At 36.8% G+C, this 27,496-nt stretch overlaps 1 protein-coding gene across 11 annotated transcripts in view; it reads left to right on the top strand.

Moving 5' to 3' along the window:
- Positions 1 to 27,496, top strand: part of MAGI2 (membrane associated guanylate kinase, WW and PDZ domain containing 2) — a 714,127-nt gene that overhangs the window by 576,173 nt on the left and 110,458 nt on the right. For 10 of the 11 annotated variants that reach the window (XM_066182812.1, XM_066182813.1, XM_066182802.1 and 7 more), the window contains one exon: positions 17,527 to 18,162. The exons of the other annotated variant lie outside the window; for it this stretch is intronic. In XM_066182812.1, coding sequence (XP_066038909.1) covers positions 17,527 to 18,162 — 636 coding nt within the window. The remainder of the gene's footprint in view (positions 1 to 17,526; positions 18,163 to 27,496) is intronic. 11 annotated transcript variants of the gene reach the window in all.

Consider the following 27,496-nt stretch of genomic DNA (forward strand, 5'->3'; position numbering starts at 1 on the left):
AGTGCTGCAGTTGCAGAAACTACTTATTTTCTATCAAATGTAATAAACGTTTGTCTCACATGATTTGGCTATTTGCATGAACAGACAAAAATATACATTGAAAATAATAGTCATCGTCTTCTATGTACTATTTCATTCAATAAATAATGACTTTTTGTTTCTTAAAAAAAATAGATTGATGTATATTCACCTCTGCCTCCACACTTGTGCAAGCAAATACAATCTGTACCTGTATTAAAATCTGAGAGTTCAAAACTTCCTCATTTTTTGCTTTTAACCATTTTTGAGAACAAATTTTAAATTCTTCGAGAATTTAAGAATAAATTAAGTAATTAATTTTAAGAAACAATTTCTGTTGTACATTTAGAATGGCAAATATCTGTCTTGACAGTTAGGAAATATTTTGCTTGAAGAAATTAATTTACATCCATGTACCTGAATTTCCCCATTCAAAAGGAGAAACAGTCATTTTAGAACTTAGTAAAGTCCAATAATTATTGAAGTTAACAAATCCCATCATAACTGCTAAAAACATTGGAGAAGAGAAGCCTAATGGAGTTCAGCTTAAGATATTAAGGTCAAATTTTGTCAAAGTCCAATTGTACGATGTATATTAAAAGAGAAATCTGTGCTCAATCACACATGGATCAATATTTTTGTCAGTGCCCTGAGTTTTATCACTTGATGCCTGGCATGAACTAAAACTATCCAGAGCTGCATTAGAGATGACAAAACATTTCCAGGCATATAAATCATATTTAAGGAGCTTTGCAAACCTTTAACTAATGGGCAGTTACAGAGACATTTGAGGCAATTTCATTAGAAGTTCACTTCTAAAAACATTTTTCACTGTCTGTTTGCCAGAATCAGGATATTAGCACAGATGCACCTTTCATCTGACCCTGTTTAGCTGCTCACATAGCCTTTATAAGAAGAGCAAAGTTTATTCCAGCACTTATGCGACTGCCTCTTAGTAATTGATGATTCTGACATTTAAAAAATAGCTTGTTTGCTTAAAGACCTGTAATGAAAATTTCTCAATGGCATAAGGAGCACTTTTCTAACCAGGAGGTGGGCATGAAGTGAATCCTGATGGAAAGTGAGAAGCCCCTGGAGAAATTCTTCCAGCCTTTTCTCTCTCTGCCCACACAAGTCTTCTCCCCTGCATCAGTCACATAAGTGTGATGTTGTTCCTGAGTCGGTGGATGGAGGTGGAGCTCGAGGTGCCCTGCTGCTCCCAAAATCTCTGTGTGTGCAGCAGTGGGAGCTGCCTGGGCACCACTGGCTCGTCCTCAGCTCCTCCTTCAGCAGGTACCCGAGGTAAGCAGTACCACGGTGGTAGAGCCAGGGTGCCCTAAACACTGCTCTGCTGCCATGCCCAGATAAGTGAGGGTTGTGTACAGCAGCTTAAATAAATTCTTGGTGTCTGGAGCTTTGGTGTTCTGCCGGGTCTTGGCTATCAGCCTCAGGGGGTGACTGCCTGGTGGAGAGGGGAGAAGAGGGTCACCAGGGACTGGGTGCAGAACAGGGAGAAAACTGACTGGACTAGGATATATGCTGGAGCTGAAGATGACATAATTTGTTTTTGTTCTGCAGGGAGGCAGAGAGAAAAGGCAGTAATTTTATGCTAGAAATGGCTGGAGAGTGGGTGTTTCTATGCATGTGTGATTCTGTAGGAGGCAGGAGGGGGAAGGCAAGGTTCTAAGGAAAAGAAGAAAGGAGCTCTGCAAGAAAGGTCTGAGAGCACTGATGTGAGTACAGATCTTTTAAACGCTGGCAGTTTCACTCCTTTTGATGTATTGCTTTCTTCTTTAGCTCCAAATGGAAGTAAATTAATATTCTTTGTATTAAACTAATCTCTTCTGCATTAAAATCAGCATCATTCTATGCAGTATTTACTGAGACTTTCTTTGCCATGCTGAGCATCACCTGTAGTACTGCTGGGGAAAAGTCAGATAACATTGGTCTCCCTGTCTTGATAGGTGTTCCCTGAGAATTTATTCATAGGCTAAAAGTCAGTCATGAAGCATGTTGGATTATGCCGCTGCTCTGTTATTTGTGATCTATTCCACCTCTGCATAAGCAAAATTGCAAGTCTCAGTAAGCAAAGGCTATAAGCAGTTCATGATTATTGGCCTGAAATCATGCCTCTGAACATGATTGCAAACCTGTCAGTTCTGAAGAAGCTGTCAGGACTAAGCCTGTAACATGGTGAAGGGATGAAAGAGCACTGAAAAAAAATTGGTTGTTTTTCACTGGGGTGATTGAAAAAAGAGCATCAGAAAGAGGTGAGAAACTGGCAAATGAGGAAATTGAGGTAATGATGAGAACCTGACAGTGCTTTCTTGGAAAGGGGAAGTGAAGAAACATCATTTTATGGGACTGAAAAACATACTAGATGTGTGGGGCAGCATTAATTATACCCCTCTCACTAGCATGTTACCAGGATTGTTCTCCTGATATTGGGCAGAGCCTCAGCCAATGTTCTTGGTACTTGTTTTTTTTGTTAGAGTCTGATTGACTTTCTTGCACTGAAACCTCCACAAAAGCTGATGTGCCACATAGCAGCCTGGTGTGCTCAGGCAGGTTTTCCGCAGGCAGATTAAGAGGAACAGATCCACCCACAGCTAAGACACTGCCTTCTGTCAGGCCTGGTCACTGGCACTGGAAACCACACGAGTATTTAACTTAGTTTGTTTGACAAGAGGGACTGAGGTTAGATTCCTCTGTCAAATTCCACAGAAAAGTCATGCAACACTGCAGTGCTACACATGGCATGAAAATATTGATCACATTCATGTGTTTATACTTTTAATACCACTTTATAAGGTTGTTTTATTTAAATGGGAGGGAGTTGTTCTAAAACAGATGGGAGAAGTTGAAAAATTCATATCATCTCTGGTCGTTTTCTAGATCGGTCACAATGGCAGCATCATTACTCAGAGTTCAATAAAACTTCCTATTTTGGCAGATATTTTTTTAATCTCTTTAGTCTGTCTTGTTCCAATTATTTTCTGCATATCAGGCAAGAGTATATTTTTTTAGACCAAACTTGATTGTATCAAAAGAAAATGCCGTTGACTATTATATAAGAGATTCAAGTGTTTCTAGCACAGTTGAAAAAGTAGTTCTGAATTGTTTGGGGAAATAGGGATGATAAGAAGAAGTTTACTTAAGCAATTGCTTATGCCAAAAATTCCACTCCAGTCAAGGTGCTTAGTGGATGGATTTTTATTTTTTAACTGAGCAGTGTTGTAAATACTCTTTCAATAGTCCATTCAGTTCTGAAAGCAGGACTGTGATACTTTAATCATTTTGTTTGCTACAAGAATAATAAATTCATCTTTGCTAGGGCATAATACTTGTAATCTCATGTCAATTGGAAGTAATATTTTTCAAAAAATGTTGGGGGATATTAAAAAAATCAAATTGAAAATATTATGAGCTTAAGAATATTCAGTGAAAAACAAAATATTTTTAATTTTAGAGGGCTTTTTAATTTACCTATTTCAGAAAAATTGAACCACAGACTGAGGAAATCTTCTACCTAACCCCAAGCTAGGTGTGATCAAGGTTTAGGGACAGGCTAAATATCAAATCTACTCCTTCAGAGTAATTTAACTTTCTCGTGCACCCATAGCCTTACTATTTTATTGCTATTAGTGATGTTAGATATTCTTTTATATCCTGTTCTGTCTGTAAAAAGAAAAATCACATTAAGCTCATGTAATTTGCGTTCCTTTTTCTTTCTTTTTTTGCATTTCCATTGATTTAATGCAAGAGTATTATCCTTCCATTAGATAAAGGCACACCTCGTATTTTTCTGTCTGAATTAGGCAGTGCATCTGTCTTTTAATTTGGGAGAGTGAGAGGTTTGAGGAAACTGCAGAATGCTCATCTAACTAATTTCTCTTTTAATGGCAATAGTTTTTAATCTCTTTCATATCTTGTTGGTATCTAAGCACATCTGGGTCTTACTTAGGTATTCAAAATCCTTGTTACGCCCCAAGAGCATCCTTCCCAAAAGGATTCTATTTGTGCAAGTGAAAAAGAGGAATATATTATCATTCATCCTAAACAGTCTTGCTTTTGCAGATTCCCTTTGACTACACAAAAATAACCATACAGACAAGTACTCATTCTACATTTCATGGCTGGGAGGAGGGCAAGCAGGAGTCCTTCAACAGAAGAAATGTAGAGAATGGGTAAGAGAGGATTGAGAAAATATTTAGCTCTAATCCAAAGCAGAACCTGCATAGACTCCAGTGGAACAGAGGCACATCCGTTATGTGGAAACAGTTCTTCCCTGTGCATGCAGAAGGCCTGCCATTGGACCTGAAGCTCCTTTGGGCTATTACTCATTTTAATGATGATATTTTTTTGAATGACAGGACAAAGCCATTAAAAGCTTTGGGGAGCATGCTCTTTGTAAGATTGTCTATGGACTGGCAAGGACTGTGCAAATACAGAAGTGCCTTTCAGCTGCCTTGGCCAGCATGGGGGATATTAGGCACTGCAGAGGGATTTGTCTCACAATTTCTTCACATCATTATATTTCTCCTTCCACTGCTGCTAGTATTTGGTTTTTTCTCCATTTCCATCATTTAATTGACACTATCAGTTCCACTATTCCCTTGTGCTAGGTTGGCTTGGAGGGATCTGTGGTGCTCTGGGACTCTTTCTGATAGCAGCAGCTGAAACAGCGGAAACTGGACATGTGGGTGGGTGCTCTCTGCTCCCTCAGGGTGAAGGCTGTCCTGTGCCTTCAAGCCCAAGTGAACACGGCTGGAAGAAAATGTGCCACCTCTGCTTATCAGAAGCTCTGCACCAGAGAAACAGCTCTACTTGCTTTTCTGTAAATTCTGTATTGCTTCAGTATCCAAAACATGCTCTCCAGTTTTTAGAGTAGATGGACCACCTATTCTCCTTCTAAATCAGTACTGGTTTTGAAGCTAGCTGAAGATATATGAGTAAGTGTGAAAACATGCATACCTCTGTTTTCCAAAAGTACCTTTTAGTTGAGTTCTATTAGGTGGAACTGCGGTATCCAGAATTCAGTTTGCAACTCATTGCAATAAATCTGGGAGGACAGTGAAGTCGGAGAAAAAAATGTGGTCACTGTTAATACCAAAGTTACTGGCCTCTCTTTTTATGGTTCTGTCACATAACAAATAAGCACGCTGAGAACCATTCACACTTGTTATCCTGAGCATATTGAATAATTCATAGTAGTGGTGTTAGAAATTGTGCTATAGGGACATTAGCAACATTGTATCTTTTTTTCCCCATAAATTCCTTCCACAGTCCCAGTTAATCAGAATATTTCTTGCCATGAGAGTTCTGTTACAATAGTTTTTCCATAACAGATACAATTATACATACTTTTGAAGGGATAGTGAAAAGACTGGATAGTTCCAATCTCAATAAAAATAAAATTATAGAACTTTTCAGAATTTGTTTGTTCACAGTGTTTAATTGTAATTCCACTTACTCATTAACACTGAAGGCCTTGAAATTGTTTCAAAAGCAGTTTACAGTATTACAGACTCACTAGACATTTAATACATTGATTGATTGGTTCATCTTTATGTATGTAAAATTTCTCAAGGCTAAACAATTTGGGGATTCCTTGCTGAGGACAGCTGAAGAAATGTCAGCTTCAGAAATTCATTCTTCTAAATATTAATCGAAAACATAATGTATCAAGTATTAATGGAATAAAATTAGGGACAAATCATATTTTGTACTTATAACATTTAGTACATTTTTATCAATTATTGTAAAAGCCTTTTCTATTTTGTGAATTGGTTTATTGTTCTTTATTTTTTATTGTATTGAACTGGTGTAAAGTCTCTTGGATATACCATAAAATCTATGAAATCAAAATGCACTAGGTAAAACAAACACTGAACTCATTCACCCAGCAATGCTTGACTTTGCTGTTAGGACAGTATTATTCGTGGTGATGTCTCTCTTGTTAGTGTCAGCAGCCCCATCTTTGGATTGAGTGATTCACAAAGACAATCTTGAGGTTTTTTTCTGAACTCATAGTTTGTAGTAAAAGTAGAGAGAGCTAAAATAGACAAGAAGTCATGCTTTCATTTTTATACCCAGGGTTGTTTGCCTTCTTTTAGTTTGATCTATGATTATAATCCCCATTGGAAATCATGACTGTGTAATTTCACTGTATTTCTAAGAATTGCAGTTGACATATAAGCAGTTGGCACCTGACTATGTTTTTTGTCCGGAAACCATTTTCAGGTAGTGCTTGTATATGAGCATTGCTTCCATACAGGTCTGAAAATTTAATAATTTCGTACTTAAAATTCCATAAGAAGCAGAAAGAGCAAAAGGAGGTTTAATGTAAATTGCCCTCCATTTTAAAAAATCAACTTTTGGAGCAGGTTTCACTAGTATGCTCCAGTCTGTTTGTGCCTTCCTGAAGCAGGACAGGGCTCTTAGACAGGCAGGCAGTTAGGAGTTTTTTAAAGACAGGGAAGCACAAAGCATCCAGTGCACATCAATTTCTGCTTTCTCTCACTCTGCTGCTGGCATTCATGTCCCACATTCCTCCTGCTCTTTCCATTCCTGTACCCCACAGCACACACACTCATTCCCTGCTAACCCTTAGTTATCCCCTGTCTCCAGTGTGCTGCATGCGTTAACACGTGGCACTCTCGCCCTTCTTTGTGCACTTCTCATGAGCATTTCTTAAAAGGAAGTTTATGGAGTGGCTGTCCCAATTCCCATCATTTTTACAGGCTTTCCAAAGAGAAGGAAGTTGTGCATATAATACGCTTGAGAGAACTTTTCCATGAATCACCTTCCGCCACTCTGGCTACCATCTCAAATGGGATGGGAGACTACAACTTGATCTCAGCTTTTGGAGGACATAGAAGTGATTCACTCTCAGGAATGATGGTGCCACCTGCTTTGTCAGGAGCAGGATAGAAATATTGTGTGGAAGCAAATGACATTAAGTGGTAGCCTTTTGAGGAAAAATCAGATGCAGTTACAGTTTTTGGAAGGGCTTTTTAGTTACCATGGGATGATTCACAGGGGACATTGGGAGATGGCAGGCATAGTGTGAGACTGCTTTTTCATGGTCTGAAATAGCATGATGTGGCATCACAGTAATTTATAATAATACCTTTTAATTTACCTTTATTCATTAGCTAATTAACAAATTAATAAATTTAGACATCCAAAAAATTAATTCTTTTCTGAAGAGGAAAATAATGGTTGTTCTCATACACAACCGGGTTAATGCCCCTTTATATATAAGATCGGAGATTTGACTACTGAACAGCAATTGATGTATTCATATTGCAGCAGTTTGTGGCAAGTGTTGGGATCCTAACTTTCAGCTGAACCCCTACATTGCAACAGAAAATGATGGAGTATTTTGCTTTGCAATGATGTTGTTATTGGTCATATATTTACTGCAGTGGAAATGAAGTCCCAACAATATTGTGACTTTTCAGTGCTATAAAAATTCTCCTTTCTCTCAGAAACCAAAACAGAAAATAGAGAAGGTGGATGAAACATAAAAGGAGGAAGAATAGCTAGCGGGAGACTGGATAATCCTCATAAGAGGGCAATTTGATTCTTAGCCATAAAGATATAAGGGTAGAAAGTCACCTTTTCATTACTATTATAAGGCTGGAGTTTTCTGTGTGTTATAAAGCAGTTTTAAAGAAGCAGCTTGGTGGGACTTTTGTTAGTGATTTTGCCTCCTTCTTTTTACAAAATGAATGTTATGCAAGCTAAATTTTGTATTTTTATATTCGGTGTAGTATTCAGAAATGAGCTGAAAGTGAAAGAAAAATTATTCAGTGGTGAAGGTGTTAAGTTGTTTTGGAAAGAGTAAAAATATATTGTCCTTGAAAATGAGTGCTTGGCAGTGCAAGGGGCTCTAGAGATATTAAGGCAACCAACATTTGCTTGGAAGGAAGGTCAGTTTGATAATACATTACCCTCTATTAACCTGGCAAAATACTGTAAAACCTTAGAGAACCTAAAGGAACTCCTCTATTTCTCTTTGCCGTGCAATTTAAAAGCAAGTAATATATTCATACATGCCTGAAAAACTATTTAGTGGATCTTTTCGTATAGAAATTATGTGAGAAGCTGTCTGAAGTTAAGGGGGGTTTTTTAGATGTTTTGCTATCAAAAAATGAAAGAAAGTATAGAGGTAATATATATAAGACAAGCACATATAAACTAAAATTAGAATGGCCTTTATAAAACTTATGAGTATAAAATTACTTATATATATATATTATAATAAATGCTTATACAAGTGTATAAAATATACACTTGTATAAGCATTTATTAAGGAATTGGTAATCATGTATAGCTCCATTTCAAATGCACTGAGGTATTTATATGTCGTAGACTACCAGTAAAAATCCATTTATTTAGCTGGAAATTATTTCACTGTTCTGATACATTTTATTTCTGCTTGATAAAATGCTCTCTGTCTTTAATTTTGCATAAAAGCATTAATCTATAGTGATCCAGACCTCTTTTGAAATACCTGTCTCTGAGGGGTGCTGACCTTGTAAGCCCTGTTGACTACTTTCAAGATACAGCAAGATTTGAGGATTTACATATATGTAAAATCAGGAGTGCACATATATATATTCTGAATTTCTGGTTTGGCATGACAGGAGAAGCTCCAATAACTAGGATGAAGCAGTGAATGAGCACACATTTCATTACATCTAATGGCATGATTAAGACGATAATCAGTCAGATTCTTCAGCATAAAGTTTGGTAGTGAATTTATAGCATAAAAAGTAGCATCTAGGACAACAGTAAACATTACTTTTGGGAATAATGTGGATGCTTATTATTATTATTATTATTATTATTATTATTATTATTATTATTATTATTATTGTTGTAGATTAACATTGCTAATCAATACATCAGAGCAACACTTTCAGATTTTGTGCCTGGCATTTGGCTCCACATCCATGGCTTGGATCTGAAATAAGCACACTGACTACTGGCAGCTCACGTTGTTCTCAGTCAGCAGAATGTAGACTTGAGCAATGAATACACAAAACATCCACAAATCAAAGCTTTAAGTCTTAGCTTTTAATTAAATTAATAACCTGACTGATAGTCAAATTATATTTGTAGTGGTCTCTGAGAGTCAGCTGAGGAATTAGGCACCTGGATGGGCACTGTGCAAGTGTAGCAGAAAAAACAAAGTATTGATCAAACAATGATGAAAATCACAGTTTTACCAAAAAGATCACAGAGTTATAAAACTGACCCACTTCTGGCAGTAATGCCCACTGCAGTTACAAGGAATCTCCTTGGAAACCATAATATCTCTAAAATAGAAATGAATTTTCAAGTTGTACCTCTATAGATTTTAAATGGAGATGAATCCTACTCATCTATCTTTGCACATGTTTTTTAAGTGTCCAACAGAGTGCTGTTGCTTTCACAAATTACTAATTTAGTGTGTGACTAGTTATTCTTGTCCTCATGAATAGCTGCCATTACTCAAAGAAATAAAATAGCTCTATTAACCATTTCAGTTAACAACATGACTGCCTATTACTAAAATTTCCCAGTAGCATATACATATTTATATATATTTCAACATATGAAGGCATTTGTCATTGTGCTGCAGCATCTTTATAAATTCTCCATCTAATTCCTCACCTCATCCATCTCCCTTTTTCCTTCGTGGCAGTTTATATCAGGAATCAGCAGTGGCAATGGTGTGCAGTTGACAATGCTGCTAAAAATGTCTTCCACCAGGGACAAGTGGCACATGGCCAGGATTCCCAGTGGAGCACAGGGGCTGCTTGGTATTTACATCATGCTTTTCCATACCCCTATGCCTTCAGACTGCCGGGGGCTGGCTGGGCTACTTTCCTCCTCCTGGGAACCATTACCTAAATAAATGTGATGCGCTGCCTACAGAAATAAAATGTGTGTACAAAAGCAAATGGGTTGTAAATTTTGACCTCCTTTTTCTGAAGAAAAAGAAGGGTTTAGTTTCTCCACGAGCCTCTGCGCACAATGACACCTTTCAAAGTGATCCCAAATAGCTATGCAAACATGGCATACATTTTTTATCTCGCTCCTCAGATCCACTGATGCTCTGTCACACAGTTCATTCACACCAGGCATTTCAGGATGCACAAGTAGTTCCTGCAAGCAAAGCTCAGACAGAAAAAGCTTACATAATTTGTAAATGAAAGGCTACCTGGAAAACTGGACCTTTTTCTTTTTATGTGGTCTTGCCTCCAATATACTTACCATCTTTTAAGTAATTACTTTTCTTTGTGAAGTAGCAGTTTTAACATCCATGCTATGCTTTCAGATGCTTGAAGTGAAAAACTGTTTCCGTGAGGAAAATTTGCCTAGTTTTTACTGCTTTATGACCATTCATTTAAGTATGCTTTTGCGATTGCATTACTTACATTTTTTTAATGTACAATGCTTCATGTTTACTAGATCAGCAAATAATCAAGGTCTTTAGATTTTTCTGGAATGTATTTTATTCTCTTCCAAACCAATGCCTCTATTTAAATAGCTTTTACCACTATATGCAAAATAAAAATAAAATGGAAATAGTTTCTTCTACTAATCCACATCTGCCCGAGTGTAATTAAATGATACATGCTGGTTAAGCACAAAAATTTTGAATAGACAGCTTTTTAATTAGGCATATGCATTGGGTCACAGTAGAATTAAAATGGGTTCTAAAAAATTGATTGTATAAAAGTGGCACCTGCTTACTCAACAGATCTGAGTCGTGGGTGAAGTTGCAGACAATTGTCTGTGTCATATATTTATGTTGGCCCCTGCAGCAAAGTTCAGAGGCAGTGCTCAGTCCCTCATAATGGGAATGATGAAGTCCAATGATGGGAATAGATTTTAGCCCAAGTTACCATGCCTACAATGCTGTTCTGTACAAGGACTGACTCAAATCTGACAAACAGATGATTTATATCTGTTGCTCAGGTTTCAGGAAGAGGAAAATCAGGCCAGCCTGAATGCCTAGGAATACACATTGGCTTGACTTTTTTTGTCCAACTTAAAAAAATAATAAATTATAACAATAATTAAGAATTGATTAATTAAATAATATTTTTATTACCCTGATTTTTCCCCCTGAACCTCAGTTGCCAGAGTTCAATGAGTGAAAGAAGGAGCTGTGGAGGGTGGTTACCTGTCAGCTTTGCCAAGTTTGTCCCACATGGGTAAAACTTTCTGTATGTGATGAAGACTGGGAAATGGTTCTTCCATGCCAGTATGAGCAGTGATATTTTAATGGACTATTTAGTGTTCTTGCATACCAGCAAGTGGTCCTGAAACTATTTCTGAATGCAGAGGCAGCTGCCCATTATGTCTCCCAGCAGCTCTTTTCATTTCACTGTGGCTACTGCAGTACTGTCTATCAGAGAACATTCTTATAAAGCTGATAATAATGTGGTCACTTTTAAATTTAGCTCTTTTGATCAGTAGCTGTAGTTATCGAGTTATTGTACGCATGTACTTCTCCCCAGGTTGCCTTTTTGGTATGTTTTAGCAGTTAATCTAATGTTCCTCTTTAGAAGAACTAAGTATTTTCTTGGCAGGTGTTTTAAGTATTTCAGTACTAATATGCAATAGTCATCTAACACTGCAATCTCCTTTAGGAAGTTGTTGTAATTTCAAAATTTTTGTTTAAAAATAAGGGTAATTTTATACTGAGGATTAATAAAATTAGGGCCTTTTTTTTTCTTTTTTTTTTTCTTTTCCTTTTTTTTTTTTTTTAAGACAAATCAGTCTACCATGAACTACAGGACCTTAGGCCTTATCTTTTGTCTGTTAAAGTTAGGCAGTCAGATCTTAGCAGCTAGAACCAAATAGGTTTTACAAGGTTCTGTGGCAAGTCAGAGTACAAGAAATCAGAGAATTTCTGTTTATGCAGAAATTTCTGAAATCTTTTAGGGCAAAAAAATGCTTCTAGCCGTTTGTAATGAAAATTATTTATTCCCACACTGGATTAACACCTATGGCAAGTGGAGGGAAGTTGAGTTTCAAAGTTTCAGAATGTAGTTTGTCTGCTACTGTTTAACTAAAGAATCCCTCACACACTAGTTTTCTGTACTGCTACTTGTAAGAGTATGTGCGAATGTAAAAATGGCTCATTTCTTACAAATCTTTGCTTCTTTCATGTCCATCAATAACATGCTGTTGTTATTAAAATTGCCTCCATGTTTCATATTTTGATACTGGAAACGTGCTCTGAATTTATTATTAACAGGCTCCAGTGCCAGCAATCTTGCAGCAGTCTGCAGAACGAGAAGACAAGGTCACTGCTGAGAAGTGACAGAAATATCTGGTAATGACAGTAGAGAGTGTGGGTGGGCAGGTGAAGGGAAAGCTTCAACGATGAAGTAATCATGTATTGCTAGCTCTGAAACTGATGCAGAGTATGCATATGCAGAATTTAGATTATATGGGTGAGAAATGCAAGTGGGAATAAGTAATGCTGAAGAAGTTAGCAGAGTTTATGTGGGCTATAAATGCAGCAAAAAATTATGCAGTCCAAGTCCTGCAGAGCTGGTGTGTCCTGTGCTGACTTGCCAAACCATGAGCTGCTTTAGCTCCGTTGCTATTGGCTTGTGCTGGCTGTAGGGGGCTAGCGGAGCTGTCTTCACCCCAAATCACAGCATTCTGTCATATTTTAAGCACATAAACCTAGCACTGAGAGCATGATCTAAAACCTGTCAGGAAGAATGGAGACATTTTTACTAAATTTTGATCAAAGATCTAATCTGCACTTTTTTCTCTGCATTCATTCTTCAAAGTTTAGTGAATTCTAATTAATAATGAGACTGCCAGCCTAGTAGGCAATTCAGTTCACTGAAGTACAACCAGAAACCTAAGTGCACAAGAAACATAATAAGAAGAAATAAGCAAAATGTTTGTATACAAATAGTGGGAACATAGGTAAGAAAATGGAGAAACTTTACCTACAAGTGCAAGATGTTTACCCAGAGAATCTAGGGGTAACAAAAACCTATCAATAACTGGAGTCAGCTGAATTGTGCAGGTTCTTCAGAAAGGAGGTAAATAGAGCTGGTAACCTTGCCTGAAACAAAAGATAATTTGTGATGAAACTAATTATGTCAATAAAACAAATTCTGCTTGGATCAAGCACTTCAAGCATGAAAAAAAGTTGGGGTTTTTTATCAGAATTAATGCTTGTGGAAAATCCCCAGGGTGTCAGATTTAATTCTGCAGCATTATTGTAGAGAGGAATGTAAAACAGAATCTGTCATTAAAAGATATTTAAGCTCAGAAATTTCTTCACCAGTTACTAATCCAACTAAAGATAATAACAGTATAGATCTGGTTTTTGCTTTGAAATATGTAGGTAACAAAATGTAACCTCTAATCAAACATTCAGGCGCTGAGGCAATTAACATTGCATGACAATAAGTAATGATCAGCGGACTTTAATAAGCAAAACAAGCTAGTTAAATATATGAAATATTATGGGGAATTGTGGGTTTTTTCTGTGAAGAAGACATCAAATTTCATCAAGTGTAACATACTGTGTTGTATCTGACAATAGGGGACTAGGTTCAGTCAGGAAGTCCCCTCCAGAACCATTTTCCTAAATTTTTCTGTTAAATTCAAGAGCCTTAACTAAATCAGAGGTAACTTTAGGACAGTTTGATGAATTTGCTTGCTGTCAGTATTCTTTAAGATTCTTCAACTCAGTGCTGAATTTAGACATTGAAGAATCTGTTTTTGTGGCAGTGTAGATTTTTGTGATGTAGGCCAGGGTATCTGTTGTCTATTGGGTGTCTATCAAACCTGCCAGCTCATCTAGAGGGTCTGATTCAGATGCCTTCTCCATAGATCAACCCGTCTGGGCTCCCTCATCCCTCAACAGTCTCAAGTAAGATGAGGGTGGTATGGCATGTGGGCAGTTTGTACAGGTTAGTGAGGAAGATTAAATTGGAGAGCACCTGGTAGAGAGGATGCTCACCCTGGAGAAGAGAAGGCTCAGGGGGGTTTTATCAATCTACATAAATACTTGTACAAAGAAGATGGAGCCAAGTTCTTTCCAGTGGCAGGAAAAGAGGCAATGGGAAAACACTTAAGCACAGAAGGTTCCCTTTCTGGAAAGAAAACACTTTCCTGCTGGGAGGGTGACTGAGCCCTGACACAGGTTGCCCAGAGAACATGTAGAGTTTTCCTACTTGGAGGTTTTCGAAAGCCACCTGGACATGATCCTGGGCAACTAATTCTAAGGGGTTCTGATTGAGCAGGGTTTAGACAACATGACCTCTAGAGATCCATGCCAAGCTCAATCATTCTGTAAGCAAGCTCCAGTCATTTTAGTATATTTAATTCTAAAAGTCAGGCAAAGTTTGATGCTTAATATAAATGTTCTGCATAACTTCAAAGATACCCACTCACTGTGAAACTGTGATTTCTGGAGGCAGACTATGGCTTGCTCAGAAAATCAGACAGGAGTTATAAAGTGGATCACTATTATGCTTGTCCATATGCACCCATTATTATTAGAAGCAGCAAAAGAGAACAGGCAGAAAAGATGCTACAGGAACCTTTAAGGGAGGTTTCCTAAAGAAGAGAGGTTTTGAACTTTGCATTATCATGGCACTGGCTCTGTAATGCTCTTAACTTATCTCCCTCTTCCTACCAAATGCTGGGTACTTCTCTCTGTGTCAGCAATGAGGAACTCTCAGCCTGGAAAAATGAGTTAGGTTTGGAGAATGTACAGCTGAGAGATTAATTTGAAGGATTTCTGAAATTAACCCCTTTTTTCCTCCTTCCTGTCTCATGATCTGAAACTGTTTCTCCCCACTGCAACTCCTTTCTCTGAGCTGAGCTGAGTAGCTCATGCCCTTGTGCTCATCACCCTTAACCTGTGGCTGTACATTCTCCATGTGACAGTACAGCAGGTGGGTCCCAAACGGTCCCACTGTGACTGAGTTGCAGCTTCAGCATCTGCCCAGGCGTGCTGTTCATGTTATGCCTCAGAAACAACAAAGAGCTTTAAAGGTATTGATTCCGGAAATGCCAAAGGATTTTCTGCTGGCCTGTGAGGGATAATGGAACGTTGTTATTTGAAGAAGTTCTTACCCAAGATCTTCTAGTGCTCAGTTTTGCCTGTTTAGTGACTGGGGAAAGGAACTACTTGGCTTGTATGTCTCCTGACTGCACTTCTTTTGCAAAAGCTAATTTCTTTTCACTACAGATCTATATAATATCAGCTAGTTTATGTAATTTTCTGATATATCGAAACCATATTGATTTAAGTTTTATATTATAGCTAATTCTGTCCAAATACATAAAGTTAAGGGCTGAAAGCAGGCAACAATTTACTTGCCCAACACAAAAATGGCATTTTTCCTTTTGCACTCTGCTAATGTATTGTAAGAGAGGATGAACAAACAGATTGGTCTCCTCCCACCACATAGCTGCATTGGCAGCACTCAGGGAAATAAAGACTGCATGGATTAAAAAGTCGCAAGGTTACTATTAAGGCATAGCTACTGAAACAGGAGCATGCACTGAAGAGCTCTCAGTTCAACAGAAGCAGTCCTGTTGTAAGCAATGTCAGCCTCACTGCTAACGTGGGAGCCAGGGATGAGAATGCAGGTAAGAGCTTTCTATACCAGGGCATGAGCAAATAGCGATGAATTGCAGCCATTGCCACAGTAATTTCTACGGTGCATATTTTCTTTTAAATTTTGACTTTTTAAAACTGCTTTTTTTTCAGCTGCTTGAGACAAAGCAATAGAGTTTTTTCAGCACTGCCTATGAAGTGACATTACTGTTTGCGCTTGTTTTGAGATCTATTTATGGTGCACGTTTAAGAAAGCATTTGCAGCTCCTAAGGCGTATGTGTGTAATACTCACAATCATTTAAGCAAACTTCCTTAGTATTTTTTCCCTAGGCACCCTCTGAAGAAATCTTCCTCTGAATCACAGTTTGTGCATATGCAATTAATTACTGTCAGGCTGTTACACAGTCTGATCATGTGGGAATTGACCATTTCGTTTTCACATAGAAACAGCCTTTGCCTTTTGTCCTCACTTAGAAACAGCACTTGCATTGGCATCTTGATGACACTCTTATCCTCAGTTTGCTGGATCAGATATTTTGACTGAAGTACTTGAAAGACATAATTTCATAAATACACTTAAAGCAATTCCACCCAAACCACCTCATTCTGCCTAAATCATTCTCATTTTATTGCTGAATTTTCAAATACTTTTAAAAAGCTTTATGTTGTGATGTGTCGATTTTTGAATTGTGTACCTTGTAGACATCTCACAGTATCCAGGTGATTAATGATAGGATAATAAGACAGTCTCCACTTAGAAAAATGCTTTACTTCTAGAGTTCTCTAACCAAATATCCTTTTCTTTATGTATAAAAATGCAAACTTTTTTATTAAAATGGAAACAGACTGTAGGTCATCAAACTATTCTGAATATTGTTTGCACTGATAACTCATTTTTATATTAATGTGCACCTTAACAGTAGGTAAAGAAATTATTTATGGCTATAAATGTATAGATCTATTCTAACACCAAGAAGAATCTTGAACTTATTTCTGAGCTTTCCAGTAACAGTAGCTGGTTGGTGCATGGGCAATATGGAGACCCATAAATAGCCTGTTGACTTAAAGTATTCTGCTTCCATATGCTCCAACTGGTAGGTCTGCTATACATGAGACAAGATTTGAAGTTAAAGGTATTGTCTTTGGTTTTATTTGACCAGCTGCTTGGGTGGAAATATTAAACTGATTTTCATATATTTGCCTAGATTTTTCTAATGTAAAGCTATTGAACCTACCAAAAAAAATTTTGTTGTGTCATTGTCCTTGAGCCTTTGGCTACAACAAAATGCCATGAAATATCTCTATGTTATGTAAGATAGATAGTTCATTCCTAGAATAGGAAATTACATTAGCAGCTCCGAATGGCTGATGGCAAATAATCACATTTAACAGAAAAGCGGCAATATCATGATCAATGCAAAAAGTATTTCCTTATGCACATGCATACACAGTCTTGCATTGCTATTCATTGATTCTCAAGTCCAGGAATACTTACTTTTTTTTCTTGTACTCTTCACCAAACAATGGTATTTCTTGACAACACAGTCTCCAAATAATTGTCCATTTCACTGTATCGAAAAGTAATCTATGGAGACTACACACTGAAAGGAGTTGGAAAAATAGGAAGGAAATGTTGAGAAAAGGTGAATGTCTGAATCCATCTAAATTTTCCATCTATGAGCTTACACAGAAAATAACTGGTATTGTTGTTGTGTCTTTGTATTACATTTTCTGCCAGACAAACTTTACTTTTTTGTCTCTCCTATATGAGTCAGTATGTTGATTGAATTTATCATATTTTTTTTAGTAGACTTCTATCTCATTTTAAAAAAAAAGCACTGCATATACAGCAATTGAAGTTGTCTCATGTTGTCACTGTTTGTTCTTCTCGTTCTAGGTGATGTGATTGTCTATATTAATGAAGTTTGTGTCCTTGGACATACTCACGCAGATGTAGTCAAACTCTTCCAGTCTGTTCCTATTGGTCAGAGTGTCAACTTGGTGCTATGTCGTGGATACCCTTTGCCCTTTGATCCTGAAGATCCTGCCAACAGCATGGTGCCACCCCTTGCAGTAATGGAGAGGCCTCCGGTAGTGGTAAATGGAAGACATAACTATGAAACTTATTTGGAATACATTTCTAGGACTTCTCAGTCTGTTCCAGACGTAACAGATCGACCACCACACTCCTTGCACTCCATTCCAGCAGATAGTCAGCTTGATAGCACATTCCCACCACCTGCCCATGATGATAATATATCAATGGCTTCTTCTGGGGCCACCCAAGCTGAACTCATGACCTTAACCATTGTGAAAGGGGCCCAGGGCTTTGGCTTCACTATAGCAGACAGTCCTACAGGACAGAGGGTGAAGCAAATTCTAGACATTCAGGGATGTCCTGGTTTGTGTGAAGGTGACCTCATTGTTGAGATCAACCAGCAGAATGTACAGAACCTGAGCCATGCAGAAGTAGTGGATATACTTAAAGAATGTCCTGTTGGAAGTGAAACTTCTTTGATTATCCATAGAGGAGGTAAGTTTGGAAAGTCTGTACAATTACAAAAATGTGTATAAAAGGTTCAAAACCATAAGACATACATATACTCACTACATCCTTGTTTGCTAGATTGGAAATTAATTTCCATGTTGTGGGAAATAACACCTTTGGGTCTGGAAAAGTGTGTCTGTAATTAAGTATCCTAGGCAAAATCTTACAGTTTGTTGTACATTTCTTTATGTGTTTTGAGTGTCAATGGTGCCATCTCTGTATAAGGGTAAAACTAGGGCAGTCCTGGACCTTTCACCCCATAATAGTTTGTGTGGTGTCTGCAGCAAACTCATGTAGTCCCAAAGCAGTGCTGCAAGCTTTAGGTATAGTTGTATGTATTGACTCATTAATGTAGATCAAAATCAGAGCAATTATTTGCCCTTTACAAGGTTACTGGTTTTCCTAAGCCATTTTGCCTCCTTTTCATTCATTGTAAAATTTTGTACAACAGTTGTTGGGGTTATTTTCTTTCCTGATAACAGAGATCCGTGGTACATATTTCTCTGATTTAAAAAAAAAATTGACTTCTAGCAACTTGTTTTTTCTCACCAGCTTGACACAGTAAGTTTGAATGTTCACCATTGGAAGGGAAGGGTCAAGACTTATCCATAAAGAAGCAATAAGAACAGAAAACGAGTTAAAAAGTTGACAGGGATAAGTTCTTTTGTAGCTTTCATTATTTCAGCCAAACAACATTTCTTTTGTGGTTTGAGGTGCGCATCCATCCTAATTTTTTATTACCTGAAGTAAATAATGATTGGATTTTTCAAATTAAAAATCTTTGTTTCTCTGAAGGCATTCATATGTCACTTAATGTACATTACTCTGTGCTTCAAAAGAAAAAGAAAAGGATTCTATGCACAAAGATGCAAAAATACTAACTGCTTTCCTTCTGAAGAAGAGAAATTGGGAATTGAAGCTTTAGTGTTTGCATATGACAAATATTTATCATTACAATACCTAAAAATCCTTAAGATAAGGAATATAGTAACATATCAAATTGCAGAACTAACAAACATAAGGTGATTATAGGTGATCTATAGTCACACAGTCAATAAAAGCACAGTGAATAAATGATTTTTCATGTATATATATAAAAGAATGATTTACAAGAGACATAATCTGGTATTTCTTTGGAATGAAGCCAAATTAGGATGATAATTCAATTGGAGTCACAATAGCATATGTACTTAGAAAAAGTTAATGATTGCAGAGGAGCTGTATTCATTGGTATTAAATCTGGTTCTCCTTAATGGCCATTAAGAATCTTAATGGAGTCAGCAACATTTTTGTTTCATTAAGAAGTTGACAAATTAGGGAGAAATTCACAGACAAAGAAGAGTATAAAGAGGATTAGAAGGGTTAGTGTAACCCCAAAAAGGTGGAATTTTATTTTGAAAAAGGCAAGATAATCACCCTCTAGAGGAAAACAATTTAAAACACCAGTCTTCAGAGAGAAGTGGAGTGTGAAATCCAGTAAGCTGAACAAGCCTGAGTAATAATAGACAACAAAATAGATATTTCAGCAAACAGTGCAGGACTGTAGCAGAAAAAAAAAAATAAAAAAAAATAAAAAAATAAAAAAAAACCAAAACCTGAAGCAGCAACATATTCAAGCCCTTGAGGATAATTGCTCTCTCTGAATTTTTTTCTTAGATCATTGATTCATGATCAAAACATGATAGTTTAACATTGATCAGCATGATAGTTTAACAAGCTCTGGTACATTAACTGAGCTGTGGTTATTTTCTACACATTGCCATGGCAGGTAGGAGATACTACACTGAGCTCAGTGCTCGATAAAAGCACTCTAAATTTACACCCTCTGGTCTCCTCTCAGGCCAAACAGTGAGGTACAGGTCCTTCCCCTGGCTCAGCTGACACAACACACTAGTTCCAAACACAGTGATGTTTAACCCTCTATTGATGGGGCAGGAGGTGTTTGGTTGCTTTAGAGAATGCAAAGAAGAGAAAGACAGCATGTTTTGTTCATGGTAGAACAATGACCAAGGCTAAAGCAAATGTTTGGAAGTACTACAGTGTCATTAAGCTTAAGGGGATGCTACAGAACAAATGTAAGTTTACTATCATAAATTTTTGTGCATCAGAAATAATGACTATACCTTAAATCAAGGTTGTGAGACTATGAAATTAAAATTCAAACAAACCTCACTTTTTTGAGTGATTCAAAAGAACTGAAAAAAATAGTCTGTGTATCAAACCTACTCTACCTAAGAGATGGCTAAATCATATCTTAACACAAATATGAGAACTGTTTTAAGATGAAAACCAGGGGTTTGTTTCCTTTTTTTTTTCATCTATTCATAGGAAAATGGGATCTATGTGAATAAATATGAACCTAGAATGCAGGTTATTATGTCTATTTTAGTCATCATGTCTCCTTTTATAGTCCCTGTGTAGAAATAGGTTTTTCTATGATGTAATTCATGTAATTCCACTGTAGATGTTTCAAATAAGTCAGGCATATCTAGGGATACCTTAAAACTGTATTTACTGCTTGACTGATTATAAAGGGAGTAGAGGATGACTGATTCAGGTGTATGTGTCTATCCAACATGTTATGAATAATAAACAGGTGATAAGATTTGGTCATGTGAGATAATCTAAATACAAAACCAAATACTTAGAGAAACTTTCTTTGACTCTGAAATGTTTGGTCAATGGCACCAGTAAAGCAAGGCATACTTTCTCATTACTCATGGATCCAATTTTTAGTTTATTATCTTTGATGTGTAATGACACTTGAATTATGCCATCCTTTTCCATCATTACCCTATGCATCCTGTCTTTAATGTCTCATTTTTAAGATTAAGACCAAAGGTCTGTTCCTGCCTGTGGAGGATGGCTGTGTTTTGCATAGGGTTGTGTGTTGCCTTGTAATGTTTCTGTCTCTGATATGAATATGGCACACCTAAATGTGGCAAATCCATTTCTGTAAGTGATTTAATTTCTCTCTCATCCAGAAATCTTATCTATATTGCAGACAAGAAACAGATTGACATTGACTGTGATTTATTCTCACTATAGGAAGAAGTATCTCATACTGGAAAAAATACTCCCTTGGATGCACATAGTATGCATGCTACAGCATTTTAAAAACCGTTTAAAAATTCAAGCTTAAAAGGTCAACAGCCAGAGTATGCAGGAGGAAAGGTCTGCATATTTTAAAAGGATGGAGGGAATGGCAGTAATGAAATTTAAAGGGGCCAGTAAAATCTCTCTCACCATTACCAAAAAGAGACTTGTCATGGGGTACAATCCAGCTGGAGGAAGTCCCACAACTATTAGTCTACGCTTTTTAAGGTTTCTAAAGCAGAAGTAGCAATGTATCTGCTTCTTAAAAATATATAGTAATGGAAATAATATGATTGTCTATAAAAGAAATTGCAAAGTATCTCTCTAGCACTGGCTAGACATCTTACTTTTTCTTGTTTATTGGACAAGTTCTTTGCTAAGTAGATGCACCATAATAGTTCAGTGTCTTTACATCTGATTTTGCTGAACAGACATATTGTTTCCATTGATTACTATAGGCTGACAGATGTGTTTGTCAACAAACAAAATCTAAAATTAATGGAAAAGATAGTGGAAAAGTGTTACCTAAAAAAAAAAAAAACAAAAAACAACAATATAAAAGAGAAAATAACACCCAATGAGATTTACTCCTTTCCAGCTTTGTTTCAGCTTTACACTGTATCCTCAGCTTCTGTAGTAGATTTCATTCAGTACAGGCTGCTGAAATAGTGTGGAAGAAGTCTCAAAAATCAGTCTATGAATGTGGATAGAGCATAAATTCTGAATTAGTGCAATACTACTGAAAAACAGCACTTAGTGGTTGAAGTGATTTGTAGCAAATTTCTGTAGAGGAAAATATTCAGAAATTAGGATTTGAAACACTAGGTTTGGCATGTTCTACTAATTGAGCTATCCAAGTATTTGACATACGCCATCTCATTTAGAAAGTACCTTTGAAATACATTAACCCATAGACAGCAGAAGTGCCCAGCTCCAGAAGTGTTCCTATCTAAAAAAGAACCGATATATTCAAATGTAGATCCATCATGACTATGTCTGAAATGCTGTTGTTAAGGAAACCTGCAGACGATCCAGGACTGATTCATGAAGTTAGGGCAGCTCATAACAGGTGTTGAGAGTGAAACATTAAATGTAAAAAGTGGGAGACTGACAAAAATTCCTACATCAGATGGCTATTTTATAATCATGTAATCACAGAATGGTAGAATCCAATCTGGCCCTGAGAAACTGAGAAGGTTGGTACAAAATTGAGCCAGAGAACTGACACATTGTCGACAGAGTTTAATTGTTAGCCCAGTCCTGGTGTGGAACCAGACTGTCAGCAGCCAGTGTCACCATGACATGGCATGGGAAATAGTGAGGGCCACATGCAGTGCACACACAGTCAAGATGGGGAGGGAGAATTCAACTATGTACTTGTAAATTGTGTGAATAAAAGGAAGGAAAATTATCTTTCTCAACTATTGTATAAATCTTAGTAGAGATGCATAACTCCTTCAAACCACTAACAGATACCAGTAAATCACACATAGCATTATCAATTTCACAAACAGGCAGAAATTTCACCAAAACAAATCTCTGAATATTCTAGTGAAAAACACTAACCCCCCAAAATAAGCAGACTTCAGTAGAAAGAACCCTCCATCCTCAGCACCCTTTCCATGGACTTATTTCAGATTTTCCAGTTTTGCCTTTCTCCCGTTGAGGTGAGACTTTTTTTTTTCCCTTTCATTTCTTTTTTTTTTTTTTCTTTTTTTCTTTTTTTTTTTTCTTTTTCTTTCCCCCCAGGATTGCTATGTCTTACAATTCCTCTGGTCAGGAAAGCTCATGCTTCTTTATTTCCAGGTTTCTGTCTTTTGGGAAAGCTGCACAAGATAAAGCTGAGGCAGCACTGTCACCCTGCTAGCACTAGTCTAGCCCAGGAAATTCTGATCTCTTTGTTCAATGAGCTCAGGCCACCACTGAGGTCTCTGCGGCTTTTATTCTCATTCTGCAGTTCTTCATTCAAAATATTAACACAGTACCTGTTGCAAACTGAAGACCCTATATCTCATGGCTTGCTCATCCCCAGTTCAGAACTTTCTAGTCAACAGTCCTGAGGATTTCAAGAAATTTAAATCTTGGAAGTATGTTGTAGGTTTTTGATTTGGGACTTATGGAGGTTTTCCGTCATCCTACTGTCTCTACTCTTTTGCCTCCTTGAATCATTGGCAAATTTGTCCTTTCCAGTCACGTCCTAAAGGAACCCAGTCTTGGTTTAGTTGAATGCTATGGGTACTTTAACAGTAGTCTGTTCATACTTGCCTTGTTCATGAAGTTCTGCTTCTTTCATTGTTTCTGAGAAGAGATTTTGGGACAGACAATGTCTCCTATCTCTCCTGTTTCCTGATATGCTTTCTACTCTCCAGACACTTACTTCAACATTACCTTTCCCTCTTATTTCTTGAAAGCAGTCTAATGTTGAGAAGAATATCTGGCAATATCTACATTTTTAGCCCTCCTGTATTCTTAAATGTCACTTGTATCTCTTGTTTGTGAGCTTAAGGGACATTTGATCACACAAAGGGAATGTGCAGGTGAACCTGACAGTGAACCACTGACCCATTTGAAGTGAACCACGTGATCCATTGATGCCTGGAAATTGGAGACATAAATTCTATCTGACGAACATGCTGCTGGCGGCATCCTCTTACAATTCTCTCTTTCCAATTTTCCACACCATTTTGCCTTGCTATCCCTCTGAAGTGCTCTGTTGTTCCTGGATCCATCTGCTTTAAAAACTATGAAAAAAGGTTCATAGCTGACCTTTTTCCTTTCCATCTCAAAATTATGAGCTTTTTAATGACATCATAAATTCAACCATTTCGTTGGCATGATTTCTCTGTAAACATATTCTTCTCATGCTGGCTTTTAAGTTGTTTCCCCTTTTTTGTGCTCGTTTTTGTTGCAATTTTTAGCTAGTAAAGCCAAAAACATTTAATGATCAAAAATATTGTGAGTCATGCTATATTGTCCACTTCACTGACTTTTCTGTTAGGCGTCATTTTGCCCTTTTCCCAACCATGGACACTTGCCCCTTCCTACCTTCCCTACATAGAAGTCAGTATTTTGTGCAAAATAATTTCTTAAGAGCCTTGTGAGAAGGACAGTTGTCTTTCCTTTGTTAATTTCAGAAATAATATTTCTGAAACATTTTTCACAAATACCATTAACATGCAAAAAAAAAAAAAAAAGTTGTTAAAACTGTTGTTAAACAGTTTAACCGTTGTTTAAAAGTTGTTAAAAACTGTTTTCTTAACAAAATTTCTGAAGCACTGCTTTCCTGACTCATTTTATCAAGGCATGTCTCACCTTGTGGAGTATCATATTTTCATCTGTGAGATATGTACTCTCTAGTAACGTTCCAATTATTTACATCCTTTTTTCCCTACGCATTAAGACTGTTTTATAATTTGGATTTACTTGAAATAATTTTTAAGCATCTTGTTGCCATTATCTGGTATAAAATCTATTTCAATAAATATTACGCATTATAGCAGATAAACAAAAAATAAGTTACATATAGAGCCTTGTTTATGAAGGGATTCAATGTAAATCTTTTTAGTGAGGTAAATTGTAACCTTTCAGTAACACAGGCAATGAAAAACTTGAACAGGAGGAGTTAGGGCAGGAGACCAGTTATCCTGAAATTTGCACTAATGAAACTTTCATATCTTTTCTTGTATAGCTCTGATTAGCAGTGAAACAGTGTGCAATTGCTTCCATATTTCTGAATAAAATATAAAGAAACCATAAACTTACTTAATGAATATGGATTCCTGAAAAAATAGACATTAATAATAGTTAGTAGCTGTTACACTGTATTACCAGAAGTAGTATTAAATGCATTGCATTTCAAAGTGGTAGTGTTATGGTTTTGCTGCTTCTTTCTTATTAATGTTTGTGCATTGTGTGGTGCATTTGTGGATAATTTTGCAAAGCATGAGATAAACCCTTTTAACATATATTACACAGAAGGTTTTTAATGACTATTAGAAAGCATTTTGTTTCAAAAGTGCTTTTATCCCTGGTGACACTGTTTTCTAATGTAGGCTTGTATGGTCTGTGTGAAATTTGAACAGTGCTTCTATTAAAACTTGGGGACACTTCTCCTAGGGATATGTGTGCCTAACTCCTGCTGACATTGGAAGGAATTAGTTTGCACACTGGAGAAATAGGTCCCTGTAGAAAACCTTGTAGCAAAACCACAAGTGTATAGGCGTATATTGTCATCACTGCATTGCCATAAAGAGGAAACTACCATCGCTCCAGTGGCTATTCTGGCATTAAATTCTTATACCCAAGAGGCTACAAACAGTGAACAGTCAGACATTAGAGTTATTAGGACTACAGAGAAGCTTAGTGTGAACACAGGATTTGTGCAGAGCCGCAGGAACTCTGCCTTCAGGACAGGCAACTCCATGTCTCTCTTGAGGAGGTACAGGGCATGTTATTGTCTGAGAGCTGCAGCCCACGTCACTGCTAGAACCCAATAGCTCCACTGGCAGTACTGCAGACTGGTTTCAGTCTTACTGATATTAGTGAATGAATTCACACAAATTAAAGAACAGTTCATTTGAGAAAACAGACTTTTTGGCTTGTCTACCTTGGAATCTGGCCAGGCCAGAGAAGTTTCTCCTCTGCACTTGCAAGCAGTATTATGAGAAAACTTAATGGTATTCTCTTGGACTGTGCATCTCAGTGAAAGATGACATCTTTTGAAGCCAAATACCTCCCAGGCACGATACGTGGGAGAGCCTACTGCAATACTGAGGCATGAAGAAACTTGGGGTATTTTCCCAGTCACTCATAGTCTAGTTTCTGACTGAATCTCACCTTCTTCAGAGATTTGGGAGATCTCAGCCTAAGGATGGAGAACTACAGAGCTGGACTCTAAAAAAGTACCATACAACCTGTGCTTGTGTACTGAGGCATGTCTAAAGTTTAGTCTAAATGTGTTGAACAATGTTTTTGTTGGTTCAGTATAATGTAATGTCCTATTAAACAGCATTTGTTGGGCTTCCAAATCTGTTGTCAAAGTACATTGTGTAGACATTGTGATGTGGTGATTTGTAAAACAGTGCAATATTTTATAGTAATAAAGTAAGCTAATACACTATGAAACAAGTGACTACATTATCTATTGTGCTACAGACTTGAGACACAGCAGTGGGGAGACGGGAAGGTATGCTTTTCAGGCACTTCCTAAGCCACAAAATTACGTTGGCCCCTATGGTTTGCATATCCAGTAAAAATGCAGAAACTAAATTAGTCTTCTAAATGAGGTATTAATCCCTGTACAATTCTTAGAACAATTTTCATTTACATTCTTAAAAAGGGAAGGAAAGCTTTAACAAAGGTTATACTTGCCCTCTATGATTCATGCTTAACTTTTTTTTTTTTTTTTTTTTTTTTTTTTTTTTTTTTTTTTTTTGTAAGCCAAGATTATAACATTTATTAAATACAACATTGCCTTCTCAGGAAGTCTTTGAGTGACTCATAATGCAAACACAATCAAAAACAGCACCACAATACATATCCCTTTGGTGTGTCACCTTTAGTTTACAGTTTTAAAAAAAGGACATGGTAGCCAAAGCTGCCAGGCACAAGTTCTGAAAGTTGACTCCCAAGTATGTCCAAACAGATTTCTAAAGGAAAAAAAATTGCTTTCCAAAGCCAAATTTTTCATAAGTTGGAACAGTATTTCAGCACAGAAGAAACATACTGTGCAGCATTCCTGTTTGGTAAATGAGAGAAATCTTGACTTTTATTACCATAGGCTAAAAGAAGGCAAGCTTTCTTTACACACATTCCCAGAGTCACCTTATTTTTAGTGTATATTTCAGACGTGTGCAAATTATACTCAGTGGACCTTTTAGAATATTTTTTCTCTAATGTTAGAATTTTTAATTGTATTTCATGTGTTCTAGATCGAGCACTTTTAAAAATTCTCAGATAATTAGAAAAATAATCTATATGCATGAATACAAGCACAAATGCAAAATCTTTGAATGAGAAAATATTTTAATGATCTTTACATCCATTTTATCAATTCATTTCCATTTCTATAATTAGGTTTTTCATAGCAGCAAATTTGCTAATATTTTAACTTGATAAATGATGATGATGATGATAGTAATAGTAGTAGTAATATTATTAATAATAATGCCATTTTTCTTAAAGAAATTTTAAAAATTATTAATACTTCAGAGACTATTTGGCA

Source organism: Chamaea fasciata, unplaced genomic scaffold (assembly GCF_029207755.1).
Source record: "Chamaea fasciata isolate MVZ Bird 193981 ecotype frontalis unplaced genomic scaffold, bChaFas1.0.hap1 SCAF_5, whole genome shotgun sequence".
Taxonomy (NCBI): Eukaryota; Metazoa; Chordata; class Aves; order Passeriformes; family Sylviidae; genus Chamaea; species Chamaea fasciata.